The 22,999-nt window shown below is 39.7% G+C and overlaps 1 protein-coding gene across 3 annotated transcripts in view; it reads left to right on the top strand.

The window, feature by feature from the left end:
- The window catches only part of WDR70 (WD repeat domain 70), a 290,485-nt gene that overhangs the window by 248,688 nt on the left and 18,798 nt on the right, over positions 1–22,999 (top strand). For all 3 annotated transcript variants that reach the window (XM_028098034.2, XM_088023519.1, XM_088023520.1), the window contains 4 exons: positions 15,914–16,014; positions 17,639–17,718; positions 19,713–19,829; positions 22,558–22,720. In XM_028098034.2, the coding sequence (XP_027953835.1) occupies positions 15,914–16,014; positions 17,639–17,718; positions 19,713–19,829; positions 22,558–22,720 (461 nt within the window). The remainder of the gene's footprint in view (positions 1–15,913; positions 16,015–17,638; positions 17,719–19,712; positions 19,830–22,557; positions 22,721–22,999) is intronic.

Raw genomic sequence — 22,999 nt, 5'->3', positions numbered from 1 at the left:
GAAACCTTCTTAATATGAAGTCCAAGGGATGGAAAAAATGGACTTTGAGTTTAGCTTTCCATTATCTGATTTTTATTAAAGAGCAATCAGGCAGCTAGTTGACTAGGGAATAGTAGTTGCTTTGAATTATATATTATCTTGGATAAAGCAGCATCAGCTTAATGAAGTTTTGCTGTAATTCACTTTCTCGGGAGGATTAAACAATGCAGATTCTAGATGGATACTGATTAACTATTTGTACTTACTAAAATTGGTATATTTTCCCATGGCCAAGTGATAAGACAGTATATTCAACATAGGTATTTAGAGCATTTGCTCATTGGGAACAGAAAGGCAAGGTACATGAGCACTGCCTTGTTTCCTGGTCTCCCGAGATGTATAAATACTTGATGAAAAACTTAGGACTATTGTTTGTTCTAGCTCTGTGAAAAATGTCGATGGTATTTTGATAGGGATTGCAAACAACCCTAAAATTTGTATGGAACCATAAAAGACCCCATATAGCCAGGGGTATTTTGAAAAAAAAAAAAAAAAAAAAAAAACAAAAACCCAAAGCTGGGGACATCACAATGCCTGACCTCAAGCTATATTACAAAGCTGTGATCATCAAGACAGCATGGTACTGGCACAAAAACAGACATATAGATCAATGGAACAGAATAGAGAGCCCAGAAATGGATCCTCAACTCAATGGTCAACTAATCTTCGACAAAGTAGGAAGGAATATCCAATGGAAAAAAAGACAGTCTCTTCAGTAAATGATGTTGGGAAAATTGGACAGCCACATGCAAAAGAATGAAACTGGACCATTCTCTTACACCATACACAAAGATAAACTCAAAATGGATGAAAGATCTAAATGTGAGACAGGAATCCATCAGAATCCTAGAGAACACAGGCAGTAACCTCTTCGACCTTGGCCACAACAACTTCTTGCAAGACACGTCTCTAAAGGCAAGGGAAACAAAAGCAAAAATGAACTTCTGGGACTTTGTCAAGATAAAACGCTTCTGCACGACAAAGGAAACAGTCAACAAAACTAAAAGGCAACCTACAGAATGGGAGAAGATATTTGCAAATGACATAACAGATAAAGGGCTGGAATCCAAGATCTATAAAGAACTTATCAAGCTCAACACCCAAAAGACAAATAATCCAGTCAAGAAATGGGCAGAAGACATGAACAGACATTTCTCCAAAGAAGACATCCAGATGCCCAGCAGACACATGAAAAAATGTTTCACATCACTTGGCATCAGGGAAAGACAAATCAAAACCACAATGAGATACCACCTTGCACCAGTCAGAATGACTAAAATTAACAAAACAGGGAGCAACAAATGTTGGTGAGGATGTGGAGAAAGGGGAACCCTCTTACACTGTTGGTGGGAATGCAAGTTGGTATAGCCACTCTGATAAACAGTATGGAGGTTCCTCCAGAAGTTAAAAATAGAGCTACCCTGCAACCCAGCAATTGCACTACTGGTATTTACCCCAGAGATACAGATGTAGTGAAAAGAAGGGGCACCTGCACCCCAATGTTCACAGCAGCAAAAATAGCCAAACTGTGGAAGGAGCCGAAATGTCTTTGAACAGATGAATGGTTAAAGAAGATGTGGTTCATATGTACAATGGAATATTACTCTGCCATCAGAAAGGATGAATACCTACCATTTACATCAACATGGATGGAACTGGAGGGGATTATACTAAGTGAAGTAAGTCAATCAGAGAAAGACAATTATATGGTTTCAGTCATATGTAGAATATAAGAAATAGTGCAGAGGATCACAGGGGAAGGGAGGGAAAACCGAATGGGAAGAAATCAGAGAGGGAGACAAACTACGAGAGACTCTTGACTCTGGGAAACTGAGGGTTGTGGAAAGGGAGGTAGGTGGGGGGATGGGGTAACTGGGTGATGGGCATTAAGAAGGGCACGTGATGTGATGAGTGAGTACTGGGTGTTATACACAACTAATGAATCATGGAACACTATATCAAAAACTAATGATGTACTATATATTGGCTATTGAATTAAAAAAAACAACAACTTGGAAGTAGAAGATGATGGAATTTTAGTGTAAATATGCCAATACAGCAGTTACATGGTTCTTTCTCTAGCACTGCCTTTTCTTTTTTTTTTTTAATTTTTTATTGTTATGTTAATCACCATATATTACATCATTAGTTTCTGGTGCAGTGTTCCATGATTCATTGTTTGTTCATAACACCCAGTGCTCCATGCAGAATGTGCCCTCTTTAATACCCATCACCAGGCTAACCCATCCCCCTACCCTCCTCCCCTCAGAACCCTCAGTTTGTTTTTCAGAGTCCATCATCTCTCATGGTTCCTCTCCGCCTCTGACTTACTCCCCTTCATTCTTCCTCTCCTGTTATCTTCTTCTTTTTCTTTTTTCTTAAAATATGTTCTAGCACTGCCTTTTCAAAGTCAAGAGCTAACTCTCAGTATGGCTACTAGGACAGTGTTTTACTGTCAAGAGGCACAGTGATCAGCCACTACTCCTTTCTGTAGGAGTATTTTCTTTAATCCCTGAAGAAAAGATATGTCATTGGGCAATGATGAAAAACAGTATTGCATTATTGCTGCTTTCATGGTTTGGATTACTAAATTCTTTCTTGGGATTTCATGAAATAAGCAGTATACTTATCAGACTTCAATTTAAACAGTACCTGGACCTCAGCTAACTTCACAATGTCCGAGGGGGGCTGGTATCAGTAAGACTTGATTAAATTACTTCTCAATAACTACGTGTAAAGCTCTCATGTTGTGGGTGTTCCAGGACAGTAGTTCTCAGGATTGGAAGAATACAGGTGAGTGCTCATCCTTAGGCCCATGCAAATAGAGAAGAAACCACTGATTTCATGGTAATATCTGCTTTATCAAGTCTTTAAGTGTTTTAAGTAAGGAAAATGATAAGAACCAGTTTAGTGCTGATTCTTTGTTATTTGTTTTTGAAAATGATACAGTAAAATTTATCTTTTTAAAAAGTGTACAGTTCTGTGATTTTTAACACATGTATGGATTTATGTAACCACTATCAATACAATCAGGATACAGAACAGTTCCGTCACCCCCCAAAAACTCCTTTGTGCTGTCCCTCTGTAGCCACGCACTCACCTCTCCCCTGCCCCCCATTCCTAATCCCTAGCATTCACTGGTCTCCACTGTAGTGCTGGCTTTTCAAGAATGTCATCTAAATGGACTCATACAGCATGTAACCTTTTTAGATCAACTTTTATTATTATTATTATTGTTGTTGTTATTTTCAGTTAGGCAACATACAGATCAACTTCTTTTAGCAGAATGCTTTTGAGACTCATCCAGGTTATGGTGTGTATCAAGAGTTTGTTACATTTTATTGCTGAGTAGTATTCTGTGTGGATATAGCCCAATGTATCTTATTACAGGACAGTTGATTGTTCCCAGTTTTTAGAGATTATGGCTAGAGCTGCCATAAGCATTCATATATAAGTTTTTGTGTGAACAGAAGTTTTCCTTTCTGTAGAGTAAATACCTAAGAGTAGGCTTGCTGGGTCATACAGTGAGTATGTGATTATTTTTATGAGAAAATACCAAGCCGTTCCTCAGAGTAACAGTACCATTTTGCATTTCCACCAATGATGTATTTGTTTTCCACTTGCTCCATATCCTCACCAACAGTTTGTGTTGTGGACATTTTTTATTTTATACATTCTAATAGGTATGGAATGGTCTCTCATCACAGTTATAATTTGCATTTTTCTAATGACTAATGATATTGAATATCTTCATGTGCTGTTTGTCCATTGTTATTCTCTTTGGTGAAGTACCTGTTTAAGTTTTTTGCCCATTTTTAAGGTTGTTTGTTTTCTTACTGTTAAGTTTTGAGAGTCCTTTATATATTCTAGACACCAAGTTCTTTTTAGGATATCTGCAAATATTTTCTCCTGGTCTGTTGCTTATTTTTTTCTTAATAGTGGCTTTTACAAAACAAAAGATTTTAAATTTGATACAGCCCAATTTATCAGTTTTTTCTTTTATAGGGTGTGCTTTTCGTGTCATATCTGAGAACTCCTTGACTGACCCCAGGTCACCCAGATTTTCTTCTAAAAGTTTTATGTTTTGTATTTAGGTCTATTGGTCCATTTTGGGCTAAATTTTATGTAATAGAAGGAGACATAGGTTGAGGCAGGGCCAGGACTAGGGTCAGGCTCAAGTACAAAATTTAAAGAGGTGCCAAAAAACTCAGTAGTCAAGATAAATGACATTTTAATGCAACATTATAAAAAAATGAAAATTAATGCAAAAAATCCATGATGAATAAAACACCAATATTTTAAATAAAAATGGGAAGAGCCCTGTGCTGAAGGCAAAAAGGAAACTGAGTTGGACTGAGCTTTTTCAAAATTTTGATATTTTGTACATCACAGATTTCGCTGGGGTGGGTAGGGGAAGTACTGGAGTAAGGAAAATAGTAAACTCACTTTTGCTTCAGTGATGCTCTGAATTCTGGGCTAATTCCCCAATCTACCTACTGCTGTTTACTTTTCAGAGTCCTCAAATGGGTGCTCTATGCCTTCTATCTTATATAACTGCATTCGGAAGGAGAGACTGAGTGGAATGTTTCCTCTGTCTCACCTAAGACCAGTTCTGTTCTGTCCTTCCCTCCCTCCCTCTCTCCCTTCCTTCCTAAAAAAAATTACAGTGGTGATGGAAAATACATAATGAAATAGTACAGATTGCAGCTGATGTGCCTAAGAGGAAGCTTCTAAGATCCCTGCACATTTTGCAGGGACATTCATATTGTAGGAAGTAAAATAATGTCACTGATCCTGGTATGAGTCACTTCTCTTACTCTGGTGGTGTGTTCCCTTGACGTAACTGTGCCACAGGCAGAGCTACTGGCTTTTGCTTAATCAGCTGCCATCTGGCATCAAGCATACTTTGTTTAGTTTCTGAATATTATCTTCCAGAGTCCATCTCCTTGCCTACCTGAGAACTATGCCTTAACTCTTCTGTGTGAAATTTAGACTTAATTTTAACAGAAGATTTTACAACCCTCCCAAAGAGTTCATTCCTGTTGTTGAAATCCCTTACCATCAGATCTTTTTTATTTTTTTCCTGTACTTTAGCCTCACATTCTTAAGCTTAGAGCCCACATCCTTTACTCGAATCCTCAAGGAGTTGGAGAACAGCTGGTCAACATCCCCTGTTTCCTCTGTTACAAAGTTTCTGTTCAGTCTTCTCTTGTCCAAGAGAACCAAACATAGTTTTTGTGTTTTTTTGACATTTCCTTGTGGGTCATATGTTCTCAACAGTTCTGTTCTCTCTGATACTCTCTTTTCAGCCATTCTCTCCTTGAAATAATGCTTGCTGTAGGAATGCATTCAAAACCTGTAGTGAGGTGTCTTTCCTGTAATTATCTCTTTGATAATGTATTTGAAATTATCTCATTTTGAGAGTTACATCTAGTTGAAGTGCCAATCACATGCTGCTGTAGGCTTCATAAATCATTGAAAGCAAAAGAATGAGGACCAAAAGGAGGGCTCGTTCAGTGTAATAGTTTACTCATTTTCTAGTGGCATTTAACCCTGTACCGTGCTATATTAAAAGGCATCTGCTACTTGTTGGTGTTCGCAGTTTCAAAGAAATGTTTTCTGTTTACTGTTTTGCTTCCATTTCTGGATCTGCAAAAACAATAGCAAGACTCATTATTACCTTTTTCGTTAAATAGAAACATTTTTTTCCTTCTCTATACTCTTGTTTGGTGTTCTTTTAATTGGTATTTAAATTTATTTGTATTTCCTTATATAGATATGATTGCCATGAATGGTAAACTGGATGAAGAGTTAGCCACTAGATAATACAGCCCTGAAGGAGAAACATACTCGACTCCTTTATAAATATCAGAAAAGGAGAACTTGATTTTGTAGACGTTTGAAGGTGTTCAAAATGGCACACTATTCTTTATACAGTGTGAAAACATACAATGCAATGATGACTAGTGCTCTGTTGTCTAACCCCAGCACCGTATTATGTCCCACTGATAGCAGACCAGTGAAGGACTTCATGTCTTGTAGGATGTTCTGTGACAGTTTTTCCTTTCCCAACCTGAATTTGATGAATGATCTTCAGTAACAAGTTTTCCAGCTGTTCTGTCAGAGCTCTGGCCAGACTTTCACAATTATATATAGTGTGGGGAAGAAAGAGGTCTATAATTAACACATATCCCAGGGTAGTGGGTTTTTTTTTTTTCTTTTTCTTTTTTGGAGTGATAGATAATGCTTTGTCATGTATGAGGAGGGGTTATGAGACCCCCAAAGGGCTAAGTAAAAGAGTATGATTTGTAAAACATTTTTACCCATACTATATTAAGATGAATAGTGCTTTACATATCCTATATAATTCATTTTTGAAGATTTTAGCTTTTCCGGTTTGGTTTGGTTTTACATAGTTGATGATTTCCAAGATCTAATTATATATATTTCTTATATTGTAGTTAGGGATTTAATTGCTTTATCTACTTGTGCTTTGTTTATTCATATAAGCAGAGGATTTATGGTTATCTTTTTAAAAAAATTTTTTTTTAAGATTTTATTTGACACAGAGAGAGAGACAGCGAGAGAGGGAACACAAGCAGGGGGTAGTGGGAGAGAGAGAAGCAGGCTTCCTGTAGAGCAGGGAGCCCAATGCGGGGCTCGATCCCAGGACCCTGGGATCATGACCTGAGCCGAAGGCAGACGCTGAACGACTGAGCCACCCAGGCGCCCCTATAAGTGTATTCTTAATCGCCTTTATTTATTTTACTCATCCTCCAACCCACCTCCCCACTGGTAACCATCAGTTCTCTATAGTTAAGAGTCTGTTTTTTGGTTTGTCTCTTTTTTTCTTTGCTTCTTTGTTTTGTGGTCATGGTATTTGCCTTTGTCTGACTGACTTGTTTTTCTTAGTATTATATCCTCTAGATCCATCTCTGTTGTTGGAAATGGCAAGGTGTTATTATTTTTTATGTCTGAGTAATATTCCATTGTATATATATTCCACTTCTTTATCCCTTCATCTGTTGATGGGCACTTGGGTTACTTCCATAATTTGGCTATTGTAAATAATGCTGCAATAAACTAGGGGTGCATGTATCTTTTTGAATAAACTTAACCTCTTTGGTTAAGTTTATTCCTAGGTATTTTATTATTTTTGGTACATTATAAATGGGATTATTTTCTTAATTTCTCTTTCTGCCACTTTATTATTAATGTATAGAAATGCAATGGGTTTCTGTATATAGATTTTGTTTCCTGTGACCTTACTGAATTTATTTATTAGTTCTACTAGTTTTTTGGTTGAGTCTTTAGGATTTTCTTTTTCTTTCTTTTTTTTTTTTTTTTTAAAGATTTATTTATTTATTTATTTTTGTAAATACCGAGTAGTGGTGTTACTGGATGATATGGCAATTCTATTTTTAATTTTTTGAGGATCCTCCATATTCTTTTCCACAGTGGCTGTACCAGTTTGCATTCCCCCCAACAGTGTACAAGGGTATGTTTTTCTCCACATCCTCACCAATGCTTGTTGTTTCTTGTCTGTTTGATTTTAGTCATTTTGAGAGGTGTGAGGTAATTGTGGTCTTGGTTTTCATTTCCCTGATGATGAGTGATGTTGAGCATCTTTTCATGTGTCTGTTGGCCATCTGTATGTCTACTTTTGAAAAATGTCTGTTCAGGTTTTCTGCCCATTCTTTAATCAGATTGTTTGTTTCTTGGGTGTTGAGTTATAGAAGTACTTTATATATTTTGGATAGTAACCCTTTATCCAATGTGTCCTTGACAAATATCTTCTCCCATTCAGTAGGTTGTCATTTAGTTTTGTTGATAGTTTCCTTTGTTGTGTAAAAACTTTTTATTTTGATGGAGTCCTAATAGTTTCTTTTTGCTTTTGTTTCCCTTGTCTCAGGAGGCCTATCTAGAAAAGTTGCTATGGCCAATGTCAGAGAAATTACAGAGAAATTTTTATGGTTTCAGATCTTAAATTTAGGTCTTTAATCCATTTTGAGTTTATTTTTGTGTATGGTGTGAGAAAGGGGTCCAGTGCATTTTTTTACATGTAGTTGTCCAGTTTAAGCACCATTTGTTGAAGAAACTTTTTCCCATTGCATAATCTTGACTCCTCCTAATTGTGGATTTATTTCTGGGCTCTCTATTCTGTTCTATTGATCTGTGTCTATTTTTGTGCCAGTACCATACTGTTTTGATTAGTGCAGCTTGGTAATATATCTTGGTATCTGGGATTGTGATACCTCCCGTTTTGTTCTTCTTCTTTCAAGATTGCTTTGATTATTTGAGGTCTTTGGTGGTTCCATACAAATTTTAAGATTATTTGTTCTAGTCCTGTGAAGAATATTGTTGGTATTTTGATAGGGTTTGCACTAAATCTATAGATTGTTTTGGGTAATATGGACATTTTAACGGTGTTTGTTCTTCCAATCCATTAGTATGGACTCTCTTTCCATTTGTTTGTGTCATCTTCAATTTCTTTCATCAGTGTTTTATAGTTTTCAGAGTAAAGATACTTCACCTCTTTGGTTAGTTTATTCCTAGGTATTTTATTATTTTTGGTACAATTATAAATGGGATTATTTTCTTAATTTCTCTTTCTGCCACTTTATTATTAATGTATAGAAATGCAATGGGTTTCTGTATATAGATTTTGTTTCCTGTGACCTTACTGAATTTATTTATTAGTTCTGCTAGTGTTTTCGTTGAGTCTTTAGGATTTTCTTTTTCTTTCTTTTTTTTTTTTTAAGATTTTATTTATTTATTTGACAGAGAGAGAGATAGCGAGAGCAGGAATACAAGCGGGGGAGTGGGAGAGGGAGAAGCAGGCTCCCTGTGGAGCAGGGGAGCCCCAATGTTGGGCTCAATCCCAGGATACTGGGATCGTGACGAGAGGCAAAGGCAGACGCTTAACAACTGAGCCACCCAGGTGCCCCTAGGATTTTCTATATACAGTATCATGTGATCTGCAAATAGTGAAAGTTTTACTTCTTCCTTACCATTGTGGATGCCTTTTATTTTTTTATTTTTTCTTGTCCGATTGCTTTAGCCAGGACTTCCAGTACTATGTTGAATAAAAGTGGCAAGAGTAAACATATTTGTCTTGTTCCTGATCTTAGGGGAAGAGCTCTCAGCTTTTCACCATTGAATATGATGTTAGCAGTGGCTTTTTCATGTATGACCTTGGCCTTCTTTAACTTGATGAATGAAGAAGGGTAAAGAGGCCTGGGTCTGTGTAGATTAGATTGAGAGACATGTTCTCAAGCTTTTTCTTAACCTGGTGCTCATAATGATAATGTGTGATATAAACAGATAAGGGTACTCTTTGCTGATTTGCCAAAGGCTCTAGGGCCCTATGCCCATTTCAGGCCTGAGGAATTGCCTACAACCCATCCTGTGCCCACCAGTGGGAAGCTCTGCTAGAATTTTAGAACTATGCCTCCAGTAAGTGCTTCTTTTATGTGGATCACTGTGGTATGGGGCCTCTGGGATATTTGCCTTGTAGGATCCACCACCAGTGTCACTCATCCTGTGGACTCCAGCTTCCAGCCGCCTGTTTGTTTCCGGCTCCCAGGCTGTCACTAATAAGAATAATTACCAGATTTTCTTCAGTCATTATTTGTGCTTTCTTTGCCTTTGTAAAATCTTCTCAAATAAGTGGATTGGAGCAAACTAACATTTAGTGTTTTGAATTAGATGAGGAAAATTGTATTTAATTTTCTTACCCAAGAGACCTTCCATTTTTCTCTGAGAACTTCTTCTCGTGATGAAATTCTTTAGGCATTTTATTATCAGATACAGATGTGATTCATTTAGTGCCAAGGACAACTACCAGGTTTCAAATTTTTGCTGCTTTAACAATTATCTTAATTTTAGAGCATAGGCTATAAATGAAAAGATTTTAATAAATGAATTTTCCATGGATTTGATGGGAATTAGTTTGATAATTAGGTGCTAGTTTTTAAAAGTCATAATCTGTACATCTGTATCAAATATTTATGGCAGGTATAGAGCAGCCCTTTTCCTTGTTTGGTTTTTCTGCAGCAGCCCCTACATTTATAAAAATGGCATGGCATTTTTTTTTTTTCTTTTCACCATTGAGCTGCTATCTGGTTTATCAGAAAATTACTTGGGGCAGGAAAGGGGGAGGATTGAAAAGATTTCCAGCAAAGAGTGACAGTCGCTACATATTTGGCCCTATGGTAGAACTTCCTTGCAGTTGGAGGAGGTGTGGAGGAAGAAGAAAGGATAGGTGTGTACTTAGAAGAGCAGAGAAAATGTCTTTAATTTTTTCCATTTGTGGGAAATTTCCATGGAGATCAGGTGGGTGTTGAGGAATCTTATTTATTGGAGACTGAGGCTTATTTACCAGGTGTGTTTCCTGAACTTTAGAGGGATGAAGCCAAGCCTCATGGCCCATGCATGCTGCAGAATAATCCAAATCTGGGGACATCGTGGCTTTGGCAGGATAGGACAAATAGCCTAGAAAGGTATAAAGAATTCTCATCTTACTCTTCCACCGCCCTGGCTCAATATTTTAATGTAGAAAGCAGTTTTTTTTTAATGTGAACTAAAACTTGGGCTTGTGAAAATGTGAAGAAAGTTCTTTTCTCCAGTATTTTTCCATTTTCATCTGCCTTCTCTTTATTTATTTTGGACTCATATCTTGATCTATGATCTTAGCCTTGGAAATCAGCACACACACAGCCATTCACATGCAGTGGATATTCCTGAAGATGTCCATGACCGTGAGGTTGCCTCTATACAGGTCTGCAAAACTGTGACAGTCTCCTTCACAGACAGGTGTAAGGCTCCTTATTTGAAAAATCTGAAAAGTGCTTGTTCTCCCAAGGAATCACTAGGTAGCTTATCCATTCTTGTACTATGTGACAAAAACCAAACATGAAAAAACCAGATGGAGTTTGGTTTACAGTGTGGCTCCGCAGCTGGGAAGGATCAGGAAATGGTGTTTCATCATAATCATGTTTAAGATATAAAATTATGAAGGATGTTAGGCTTCTTTTAGCATGTAAAGTAGAATAAGGGTGGTGTTTGGATATGTGCATTACAGATGCCTAAGAAATTATACAGGCATTGATTTCTTTTATAGTAACATTTATGACCTGGGTAGTAGTGAGCCTTTTCCTTTATGATTTTAGTTATACCATCTGCCTTTTAAAATAAACTTGCTAAGATTTCTACTTCTGGCTTAGGTAGGTTTGGAAATGATTTCAGATCTCCCACATCCCTTCCTCCCCATCTTCTAAAATAGGACTTTGCATAATTAAGTAGTATCAGGGAGTGAGCATTGGAGTTGGGAAAACCTCCCCACTGATTCCAGCTCCTTTCTGTACAAGTTGTGTGGCCTTGGGAAGGTTACCCACCCTCCTACAAGCCTCAGTTTCTTGTTTTTGTGAAATGAGGATGACATTACTAATTTTGTAGTATTGTTGCAAGGATTCAGTTACTTTAAATAATACAAAATTCCAGAAACCTAGTAGTTACCTTTCTACAGTGTCCTAAAATATAAATTCACTTCTCTCATTGGTTTCCTTCTCCTCTCTTTATTTGCTTCCATGATTTCACTTAAAGTAAACCAGAAAAACCACAGGAATAAATTATTTGGAATTTTTTGTAGCCTTTTTACTTTTGCTAAGGGGTAATTCCAAAATTCCTGTTTTGGAATATTGACACTGCTGTTTGTACGCAGTGCTCTCTTCTTCCCCAGCCCACACCCCTGTTTTTTCTTTGGTCTGTGCAGAGAAGAAAGATCTCTGTGTTAAGTACATTAAAGTCTTGTAATTCCTTCTTGTCATCTTGCTTATGATCTCCAACCCCCTTACCATCTCTTTATGGCTGCTGCTAGAGCTAAGTACCTTTGGGGCAGATTGCGGTTACTTTGCACTGCCAAATTATAATGCTAAAATGAAGGTAGGCTTTGGTTTACAAGGCTACACCTAATTTCATACTAAAATGGAGTTCAGCCTAATTAGCAAGGGGAAGCCATTAGCGGACCCACGTTGTTTTGGTAAGGTGAAGTAGATTAGTGTAAGAATAAAATGCTTTATTAATTTAATTAAGCAAACCAGTATATTAAAATATGCAGACTAATTTCAGAATCTAGTCCTCACCACAGTGGGCTTCTGCCATTTGAATCTCATAATACAGTGTGAAGGCTTTCTCTTAGATCCAGGTAGCTCTTGTGTCATTTTCCTCTCCGGTCCTTCCATTCAGACATGCTCGGGACCCTCCGTTTGCTGTGTTGCTCAGGAAATCTGTAGGTTCGATTGTGTCAACCCCTGGCCACAGAAGCACCTCCTCAAGAACAGAGTCTGAAGGAAGGCTCGGGTGGATGGTTGATGGAGTGAATGCACTGTTTCTAAGTAGTTATAGTTCATATGTCTTCTGATAGTTCCTTGGGTTTCTAGCAGGCACGTGTCCCATTGTTGTTAAGTAAAGCCTGGTGTGTAAGTTTGACGAGTGAGTAGCGTGGCAGCTCTGCTTGCTCCCCAGCTCTGCCGCTGTCTCGGGGATTGTTTGGCTTGGCAGATGGCCAGCTTTCTGCTGTAAGATGCATTTCCTTGACAGGACAAAGTGCGGAGCCGCATTAGCTGCAAAGTTTACAAAGGTTAGCTAAACACACACAATAAATATTAATAAACAAAAAAGGCCCACCCACCTTTGACTTTGAATTCTGTTTCTGCATTCCATGTTTTGGAATCCCTGTAGTATTTGATTAATAACCAGTCTTAGGGTAATTGAGCCTTAAGTATCCTTTGCCTAAGTTAGACTGCTCCCAGAGCCCTCATTGGCTGCTTTGGTGACTCATCGCCACAGTGGATGGAGCTCTGGAATGACTGTTTAGTTCAAGGGGTCTTATTTGCATTCTCCCCGCTTCCATGTGAAAAGGAGGGTAAATGTGCTTCTCCATGAGCTTTATGCTGACCAGCCATGTGTGTGTCTGAGAGCTCTGGAGGGGAAAGGATGTGAACAGGAATAGAGGTGCAGTGCCCTGAGCTTAGACTACCTAGAAAGCAATGAGGCCTTGGTCTGTTGGCCTGGGCAGTTGCCTCTCTCTAACATTTACACCCTCAGCGTAGAGGGAGAGAGTAACAGTAACCTGCTGCCCCTGGAAACTGCCTATTTGGCTGGGTGTCTTGGAATTTACCAGGCCTACATTGTGGATCCTTTCCAATTCTGCACCCTGCTCACTTGAAAACATATTTGAGAACCAGTAATCTTAGACTGCTTAGCCAGACCTCTAGAGAACCAAGGAAGAGAAATAACTTTAATACTATGTCCTTGAGATTGTCCTGGGGCCATTTGTGGGTGGCTGGGATTTCTGAAGGCCCTTAAAAGCCCCTCTTACTGTTATCTCTCATGCACGTCCCTCTTTTTAGGACCACATTAGGAAGAAACAAACCCTACTTGTTTGTAGGATACTTGAGTATAATAATGATCTAGAGAAGTAAAATTATTCTCCATAGATAGTAATGATTTTAACTTGAAAATTGTCTCTAACTCCATTTAGCAAAGCAATCCATTTAGGCTTGGGTGAACTCTTACTTTTAATTCATTCCAACAGCAAACATTTATTGAGCACCACACACTAGGCATTTGGAATACGTTTCCACCCAAAACACACCAAGATCTCTGCCTATGTGGAAAATCTGTTCACGTCGGGGAAGCAGATAATAAGCATAATTAACAATAAATTACATATTATGTAAAAAGGTGATGCATGCTTTGGAAAAATGAAAAAACAGAGTAAGGAAAGTTGTGGGGTACAATTTTAAATGGGGCAGTCTTGGCGTGATGACATGTAAGCATTGATTTGAAGGAGGCAAGTATTGACTTAGATGCTAGATAGGGTTTATGAAGTTAAGATTGTGACTCTTCTCATGTTTCCTTATACCTGGCCATGACCATTTGGAAATTTCCAGTGGCCAAGGCATGGGGGTTCTCAAATTAATCTCAGTGTCAGAGCACCTGTAAGTCAGTTGTGCTTTGTAGACCATGAACTGTTGATATCCTTAATTTCATCTTACCAACCAAGCACAGTTTTATAAGATAAAATATATCTTCTATACTCATGCATTATAAAGTAGATTTCACAAGCATATGTGAAAAATGACAACCCTCCCCCAAAAGCCAAAACATATATGATATACTGTTTTCAAGGATTTTTGTTAATATTCACTTACCACTATATGTTTTATCATCTTTTAGCACTTGCTAGTGGGCACTGGGTAGCAGGCACCATAGATTTAAGAAAAATTATAAAAACCTGCCCTTTTGGGTGACTGGGTGGCTCAGTCATTAAGCGGCTGCCTTCGGCTCAGGTCATGATCCCAGAGTCCTGGGATCGAGTCCCACATCGGGCTCCCTGCTCCACGGGAAGCCTGCTTCTCCCTCTCCCACTCCCCCTGCTTGTATTCCTGCTCTCGCTGTCTCTGTCTCTGTCAAATCAATAAATAAAATCTTAAAAAAAAAAAAAAAACCTGCCCTTTTAACTTAATTTTACCCCCGCCCCCAAACAGGGAAAACACAGCCACTCTGATTTTATTTTCTCAGTAGAACATCTCAGCTGTCTTCAGTGGTGCAGAGCTTAAGAACCACTCTTGTATTGTCAGACAAGAAGTAGAAGTCCTGGAGACTCTTACATTTCCTCTTGAGTTCCTCATGAATCTCAGAGAAGGATTTGTGGCCATATTACTGTATGCATACTTCCTGCCTGTCAAGTGGGAGCCAGAATTTCTATCAAAAGGGATTGAGGAGATTCACAGGTACTCTGTCTTAACAAAAGAGTGGGATGGTTAGGGAGAGGAAACCAGAGAAATTCAGCCTGAGATAGATTTGGAAGGCAGGAATTTCATGATTTTCATTTTACTATTAGAACCTAAAATAACAGTATCTAATTGTACTCTTTTTTCCTTAGTCCTTGTACATTGCTTGGCACGTGATGATTTTTAATAAACCTTGAATTGGTGTTTCCACTCATTACTTGTTCTATCAGAGTGAGATCTGCAGAACCTAGCACATGGTGTCTCTGCCTACCAATTTTAGCTTTATCTTTCCCCCCTTCATTCTATCCCTGCTAAACCTCCCACCTTGGCCCTCTTACTGCAGACAAAAATTAAAAACAGGTTGTAGTTCTCACTGAGAATTCATTCTTTTTGACCCCAGAGCACCACTTATTTTCCTTAGCAGTAATGAATTCAAAGGATCATAACTTCCAGTGAACCTTCTCTTAAAGAGTTTTTCATTCAGGTTAATGTCAAGTCTTTGTATGCTGTATCTCTGTTTTACTTCTGCTATTATCCTGCTGGTTTATCTCATAGATAGGGAGATATTTTTCAATGCCTGAAAATATGTGTTGTTCCTGAAAAAGCTTTATGAGATTTGGATCTTTGTGAACTAAAAAGAGTAAGCACCTGGCTTCAATCTGCTGTCCAGAGGGACATACTGTGTGTATAAAAGCATGAAACACTGAGATCTAAATCTGCTTCAGTGGTAAGCAGAATTGAGTTATGTGGGTTTAGCATTCCAAGATGCCAGCCTCACATGGCAATGGAGCTGGGGAAGCCTAACTTTGTGGTTGGTAGGTTGTCAGGAAAAGAGAGGAGCCATGTCAGGAAGGAACATCCTTTTCAATTTTAAATGGTATCACACATATAACAAGTGATGGAATAGAACCTAACCTCAGGGACACAACCTAATGGTTTAGGGGGAAAATGTCCTAAAAATTATAGGTAGCCATCAGGATGGTATTCAGTTAGTAAACTAGCCATCAGAGTACTAGCAGGATTTTTCCCATTTTTATTTGGCATCTTTAGTTGATTACCATGCCTTTCCTTTTCAGAGTGTTGTCCGCTGCCTGTGGCATCCAAAGCTGAACCAGATCATGGTAGGAACTGGCAATGGATTGGCTAAAGTCTATTATGACCCCAACAAGAGCCAGAGGTATTTCATAAGTATTGCCTGTTTTAGATGGATGACAGCAACTGGGGGGAGGACTTCTTTTCCCACCCTGCTTTTATTTATTTCCCCCTTTGATGGGGATCCACCCTTTTAGAAAATGCAGCTGGCACAGAGTAAAGCCTCAAACTCCTAGTATTGTACTTTAAAGAGGATTTGGATATTGCCCTTGATCCAGACAGAATTCAAAGTGAAAGTTTCCTGGGGATTTGCAGTTCTTTAGCTGAAATGTTGAGTGCAAAGGGGGAAAAAGTCTTGCCCACTTTGCATACCGCCCTGGACATGGCATTAGCAGTGATACATGTAAGGGATTAACGGAGCAGGGAACTAACCACTTATAGGAAATGGAAATAGCTAGTCTGTTTTGTTCCCTTTCTGTTTGGGCTTTTATCAGGTAGTGGTTTGGATTTGGGGGGTTCTCTGCCAAGGGGACATCACAAATTATTTTCTCTTCGACCCCATGCCCACCCCAAATGCTAGAGTTAAACATCCCAGTGTGTTTCAGAAGTCTGAAGACTTCACTGGAGTCTCCATCAGTTCCTCAATTATTTTCATTTTCTTTGGTCACAAAGGCGAACATTTGTCGCAACCCCAAAAAAGGATGGTTTTTGTTTCTCTCTTAAGGTACAGTACTTGATTAGCTCTTTCTTTAGAGTAAGCCTTGGTTAGCTAGTATTTAAGTCCCCATGCAAAATTCATTGGGGTTCCCCATAAACCTATTTTGAGGTCCCACATCCTTTTTGAGGAAAGGAAACTCCTCCTCTATTGATGAATACTCATTGTTGTAATTTGGATCTGAATAGAAACAGACAGTCCTGTTTTCCCTTGGAACTTTGTGGACTAGCTTTGGAACCCTTGCCCTATAAAATAAAGTTTTTATTGTGTTTAAGAACAAATAGGATTTTGTTTTTTAATAAAGAAATTGAAAATGCTAATGTAATTAGAATGAGAGAGAGTCTGTTTCACTTGAGAAAACGATGAGCCCCATTTGATAGCACCCATTTGGAAGCTTCTGTGTTTGGAATCTTGAAGGAATTTTATTTGTATTTGCTCCTCCTGAGAGGGATAGCTCATTATTGCTAAGGAGAAGTGAAATGTTCTGATCAGACTTTTGGTTAATCCCACACATTCTTGGGCATTTGCCCCGTGGCAACACTGCCAAGCCGACTCAGTTCCAGACACTTGTACTCTTACAGTTGAGATATGGACAAATGCCACTTGGGGTGTAGACCACCCAGGTTGCTTTCATCTGAGACATAAGCTAAAATTTGAACCCTGTGACCTTCAGGGTGAAAAGGTTGGTTAATTTTATTTATATCTCTCTAAGATCTTAAAATTTTAAGTTATTTCTGTAGATTTTTTAAACTAGTGTTCTGTTGCCCAGTTACCTCTTCAACCCTTTCACTCAGTAGTAACCACTGACTGACAGACTTGCTTTCCCATAAATTTAATCTCTTATCACCAAGGCCCCTTCTGTTGCCATCCCTTAGAAAGTCAAGGACTTGGTGAGATGGTGTGCACAGAGTGTGTTCCTGAAAGTAATGCTTTTGACATAACTTTTTGTTTAGAAGACCAAGTAAAGAAAATAATGTGCTTTTACCCACCCCAGGGGAGCAAAATTATGTGTGGTTAAAACCCAGCGGAAGGCAAAACAAGCTGAGACTCTAACCCAGGACTACATCATCACCCGTAAGTTGTTAGCATGGTGTCTCTCCATCGTCTCTCTCCCTTCTACTGTTGTGTGGTGTTGATCTCATGGCTTTAGAGACAGAAAAAGTCTTCAGAGTCCAGGCATATATTACAAAGTACCATGTGGACAGGACTCCAAGTCATGTAGCAGCTAACTGCTTTAGCTTCTGTGACTCATCACAGAGACAGGGTAATTTCATGTAACTTTCAACCCAAAAGGGAAAAGCCTATTTGAGCCTAATGTATTACTCCATAGCAGCCTTTTAAAGAATAACAGTCTGTTCTAAGAATAAACAAAGACGAGTGCTGGTCTTGGAATCAGGAGACCTGGATTTGTCCAGTTCTACCAATGACTTGCAGTGTGATGTTGAACAACTGAGCTTTATCAGGAGGGAGGAGACTAGGTGAAAGGTCTCCTTCAGCTCCCTCTGAGACTCTGTGACAACAGATCCAGAGACATTTAGATACAAAATGAACTACCTGGGGTACCAGAAATCTTACCAGAATAAGCAGCTTCTCTCGGGTTTGTCACACAATGTTGTCAACCTGGCAGATTTGTGTTGCCCAGAGCCAGGGCCTCAGACCTCTCACAGGTAGTGGCTAGGAAGGACATCTTGGATGCAGTAATAGTTGTGATGAGCAGATGCCCTGTGGACTTTACCAGGGTCTCGGTCTAAAGCCCAGGGGGCGCTGTACTGCTGGGTTTTTCTCTCTGGTGGTGGGTCTCCTCTAAGACCAAGTGCCATGGAGCTTATGATCCGTAAGGAGATCCCGTGACACTTTTTGCAAGAGTAGAAGTGTTAAAGTCGGTGTCACAACCAGTCTAGCTCATGTAATTACATGCGGCCTACTTAAATTCCTCTAGTCGTTTGAAGTGAAAAGCTATTTTTCCCCCTCCTAAAAATACTGTTGTGTCGTGTTGCCCAACAGAGTGACGGGTGGCTGTGTTTCTCAGCTCCCCTGATCAAGGCAGGCGAGTTTTACTGGTGAGTGAGATGGTCCTGGTCCCAGCTGGTGCTAGGAGGAGGGGGATACTGGAAGAGTTTTTGAGGTATTTTAGACATTTCTGTCATTCATATTATAAATTCCCTTTGAACCCCTCTTAATCTGTTTCCTTCTCTCCCGTACTCCCCTGGGAAAAGGTTTTCTCTTTTAAGGGAGGTTTTACTCAGCATGTAAGGATCCAAAGAAATTATTCTGATACAGTTTTTGGTCAAGAAAAATATCATTATTTAATTTTTTCCCCTGGTCACCTTCTTGCTCTCCTGCAGAATATCACTGTTTCCTTTTTACATTCATAAACTCTTATATTATAAAATTTAATTCTGACATTGAGTGAACAGCCAATAGCAATTGGACAAATACTACTCAGATTCTTATCCTTTTGTTTTGTCCACCATATAGAAGTAGGGAAAAGTCCCCATCAAGTCACCATGCCTGGAGATTCAGGCACCCCCTGCACTCAGGGCAACCTTTATCCCAGTTTCAGTGGGAGAAGTGCTCTTCCCTTCCGGTTACTCAGTGTTGTCAACTCCTCCTGAGCGGTGGTCACATTTCAGAAACGTGTGAAGTGATTCCAGTGTTTGTGAGGCGTCCGAGGAGACTTCAGGGCTGACAGGCAAGCTGCATCATTCACATTTGGGTCCTGTAAGAAAAAAAAAGAAGAAGCAGTCCCACTGAGTGTTTCATTTCAAAACCACAGAAATTAAGTTTAACTGCTACCCATGGTCCGTGCGATGGGGAGCCTCACCAGTGTTTCCGTGACAGTATTTGACAGTATTTCCTGAGCACCATTAGTTGCCAGGGGAGGTGAACAATGAATCTTGGTCTCAAACAAAATTGGCTAATTGGTTACAGTAAGACTGTCTTTTATTATTAGATGAAGGCTGTCATTATGACTTCCATTTCATCTTCAAGTTAGTCATGCTTCAGCTATGTTTTTGGATGGAAGGGTTATTATTATAATAAAATTTTTCAAATGTGACTTCTTGTAGCTCATGCCTTGCCTATGTTCCGTGAGCCCCGCCAACGGAGTACAAGGAAGCAGCTGGAGAAGGACAGACTGGATCCCCTGAAGTCACATAAACCCGAACCTCCTGTGGCAGGCCCAGGTGACAGTGATCTCTCCAGCTTGTGACCTGCAAAGGGGGTGGAGGGGCAGGGTGCAGTCACTGGTAGAGAATTGGGAAGATCATTTTCTCCTGGATGCTGCTTTGTCTCCAGAGAGATTTTACTACATGGTGGTTTTCAGACGTTCTCTTTTTAGTATCAGAAGTTTTTCCTTAAAGGATGCAGAATCCAGGTGCATAAAACTGATACAAATGGAGCTGCTGTGTTAACCTAGAGAGGAAGCCTGGACCCCTTTCTGCTCGGTCTCTAACTTGAGCCCTTTTAGGTGATCTTGGTGGAACTCTAGGGCTCCTGGAACCCAGTGTTAAAGCCACTGCTCTCAATATTGGCTTCATATACAGCATTTGGGTACTTTGACCAGAATCCAGGCTGGATTAGGTTTCACATTAGGTTTCCCCTAGAGGATGAATAAAAGTCCTTAGAGTTTTTAAGAAAGTAGTTACTCCCGCCCCCCCACCCCCGACCACCAAAAGAAAGAAAGTAGGTACCCCCAGAAGACAGCAAGGCAGCATTGGCCCTCATACAACACATACGGTAACTGGAATCCCATTTTATTAGTTATCACTTGTGTGGTTTCCATTTTCCTAGGCTCCTAAGCCTAGAGCTTTTGACTTGTTCATTCATCCTGAACCTCATTTCTGGGCTTACATCTGTTTGGCCTGCCCCTTCAGCCTTCAAAACATTTTACATATCTATCTTAACTTTTTTTTTTTTTTAATTTTCTCTGCCACCATTCTAAATCAAAGTTCCTAAATAATATTCTTACCTGGATTATTGAAAAGCCCTTCTAATTAGGCACCTTGTCTCAAGTCACTCTCTTTCCTTCCCACCCTGCCTCTGTCCATCTTCTACACAGCTTTTATTTCCAGCTCCTCTGGCTTTCATATTGGTGCTGCCCCCAAATCTTATAAGCTCCCCACTGTCCATTTGCATTTTCAGAGAATCATTCTCTGCAGTCTGACTCTAACCCACTTTTGAGCATCCCACCTCACTTCTCTCTTCCTCTGATCTGATACAACTGTCATTTCACTCCTGCCCAAAAAGGCCCGCTGAATCGTCCTTTTTCCATACTTTGGTTCTGAAACCATTCTGCTCATTCTGAAAATGACCTCTGCCTTCAGAGCTTTCTCAATTTGGATCCATCTCTTCCTAAAGAGCTCCCCAGCCACCTCAGCCTAAAGAGCTCTTTCCCTCCTCTAAGTACTATAATAGTTACTAGCCACACAAATTCTTTCACAATTAATTATTTCCTGCCTTTTTTAGTCTCCTCTTATCTTGATTGTTAGAATTAATCTTATAGCACAATTTGGCTCTTCGTGTGTGGGTTTTTTTTAAATCTTCCTAAAAAGTCATAAATTTTGGGGGTGCCTGGGTGGCTCAGTCAGTTAAGCATCTGCCTCCGGCTCAGGTCATGATTCCAGGGTCCTGGGATCGAGCTCCATATTGGGCTCCCTGCTCAGCGGGGAGGTCTGCTTCTCCCTCTCCCTCTGCCTCACCCCTGCTTGTGGTCTCGCTCTCTCTCTCTCTCTCTGACAAATAAATTAATAAGATCTTAAAAAAAAAAGTCATACATTTTTGAGTACCAGGCACCAGACTAGCTTTTGGGGATCCAACAGGTTGCAAATCGCTGCCCTTATGGAGCTTTCTGTCTACTAGCGCAGTTCCAGTACCATAAAATATAATGTGAATCAGTCTATTCAACTTGTTTGTTTTTTCTCCTACAAGGTACTTGGAAGATGGCAAGGCCTAAGATATGTTTGCTTAAAGCTAAAATAGGCATCTAATAAATATAGGTTAATTTTTTTTAAGATTTATTTATTTATTTGAGATAGAAAAAGAGAGAGCATGCACACGCTTGCAAGTGGCGGGGAGGGGCAGAGGGAGAGAATCCTGAGGCAGACTCTCCCTGCTGATCTGGGAGCCTGCCTCCGTGCTTCACCCCAGAACCCTGAGATCACGACCTGAGCTGAAATCAAGAGTCAGCTGCTTGACCGACTGAGCCACCCAGGCGCCCCAGTTTTGGTTATTTTTATTAGTTGAATTTCAGATGTTCATGCTTGAGGGATCTCTTCAAGGCCTAAACATGGTAAAGTGTTTGTGATTCTTCCTTGCATTGGTGTCACTTGTAGATTAAAATAGCTAAGACCTATCAAAAAACCTTTTTATTTAAAAATGTTACGGGGAGGGGCGCCTGGGTGGCTCAGTCATTGAGCGTCTGCCTTCAGCTCAGGTCATGATCCCAGGGTCCTGGGATCGAGCCCCGCATCGAGCTCCCTGCTCAGTGGGGAGCCTGCCTCTCCCACTGCCCCTGCTTGTGTTCCCTCTCTCGCTGTCGTCTCTCTCTGTCAAATAAATAAATAAAATCTCTCAAAAAAAAAATGTTACAGGGAAGTTAAGGTTTGGTGATTTCCTACTTTGGTTGTGATGATCATAAATGAAAGCTGAAGGGATGACACTGAAGTACTCTTGAGATTTGTGTGCTTCAAGCCAAGATCTGAAGAAGCCCCGGAGTGCTCAACACCTTGATTCCATAGGGAATGACAAAAATCGGGGAAATTTGAAGCTCTGGCCTCACTCTTTTACTCATTTCATCTGCCACCTTGGAAGCCAGCACTGAGGGATTCTCAACCTTTTCAGATAAGTACAGGGTATGCTTCTATATTGTCATGCTCATTCCAGTTCTGAGTTATGTTTTTTCCTTGGAAACAGGTCGTGGCGGCCGGGTTGGAACCCACGGGGGCACTCTGTCGTCATACATTGTGAAGAACATTGCTTTGGACAAAACTGATGACAGCAATCCCCGGGAAGCCATTCTGCGGCATGCTAAAGCAGCCGAAGACAACCCGTATTGGGTTTCTCCAGCATATTCTAAGTAAGGAAGCAGCCTTTTAAAATAGAAAAAAAATATTATGTTTAATGAATTGGAAAGAATGTAACAACAGCTACTTTGAGGTTTTAACTCTCCATTTCTTGTTTTATTCTTGAGCATGAAAAATAAGCCAAGTACTCATAGTCCTGAACCTTAGGACTCTAAAATGGTGAATCTTTAACGTAGGTCAATTCCATCAGTTATGGCCTAGTGTAAACCCATTACGTGAAGCCCATTCTACCTCTGACAAAAAAAAGGAAAAGCACTACCCGTATGCGTTAT

The sequence above is a fragment of the Eumetopias jubatus genome, unplaced genomic scaffold, assembly GCF_037043125.1.
Source record: "Eumetopias jubatus isolate StellerSeaLion01/CBP00866 unplaced genomic scaffold, mEumJub1_p1.0 scaffold_5, whole genome shotgun sequence".
Lineage (NCBI taxonomy): Eukaryota > Metazoa > Chordata > Mammalia > Carnivora > Otariidae > Eumetopias > Eumetopias jubatus.
The sequence above is the reverse complement of the archived record's forward strand: the minus strand, read 5'-3'. Positions and strand labels throughout refer to the sequence as shown.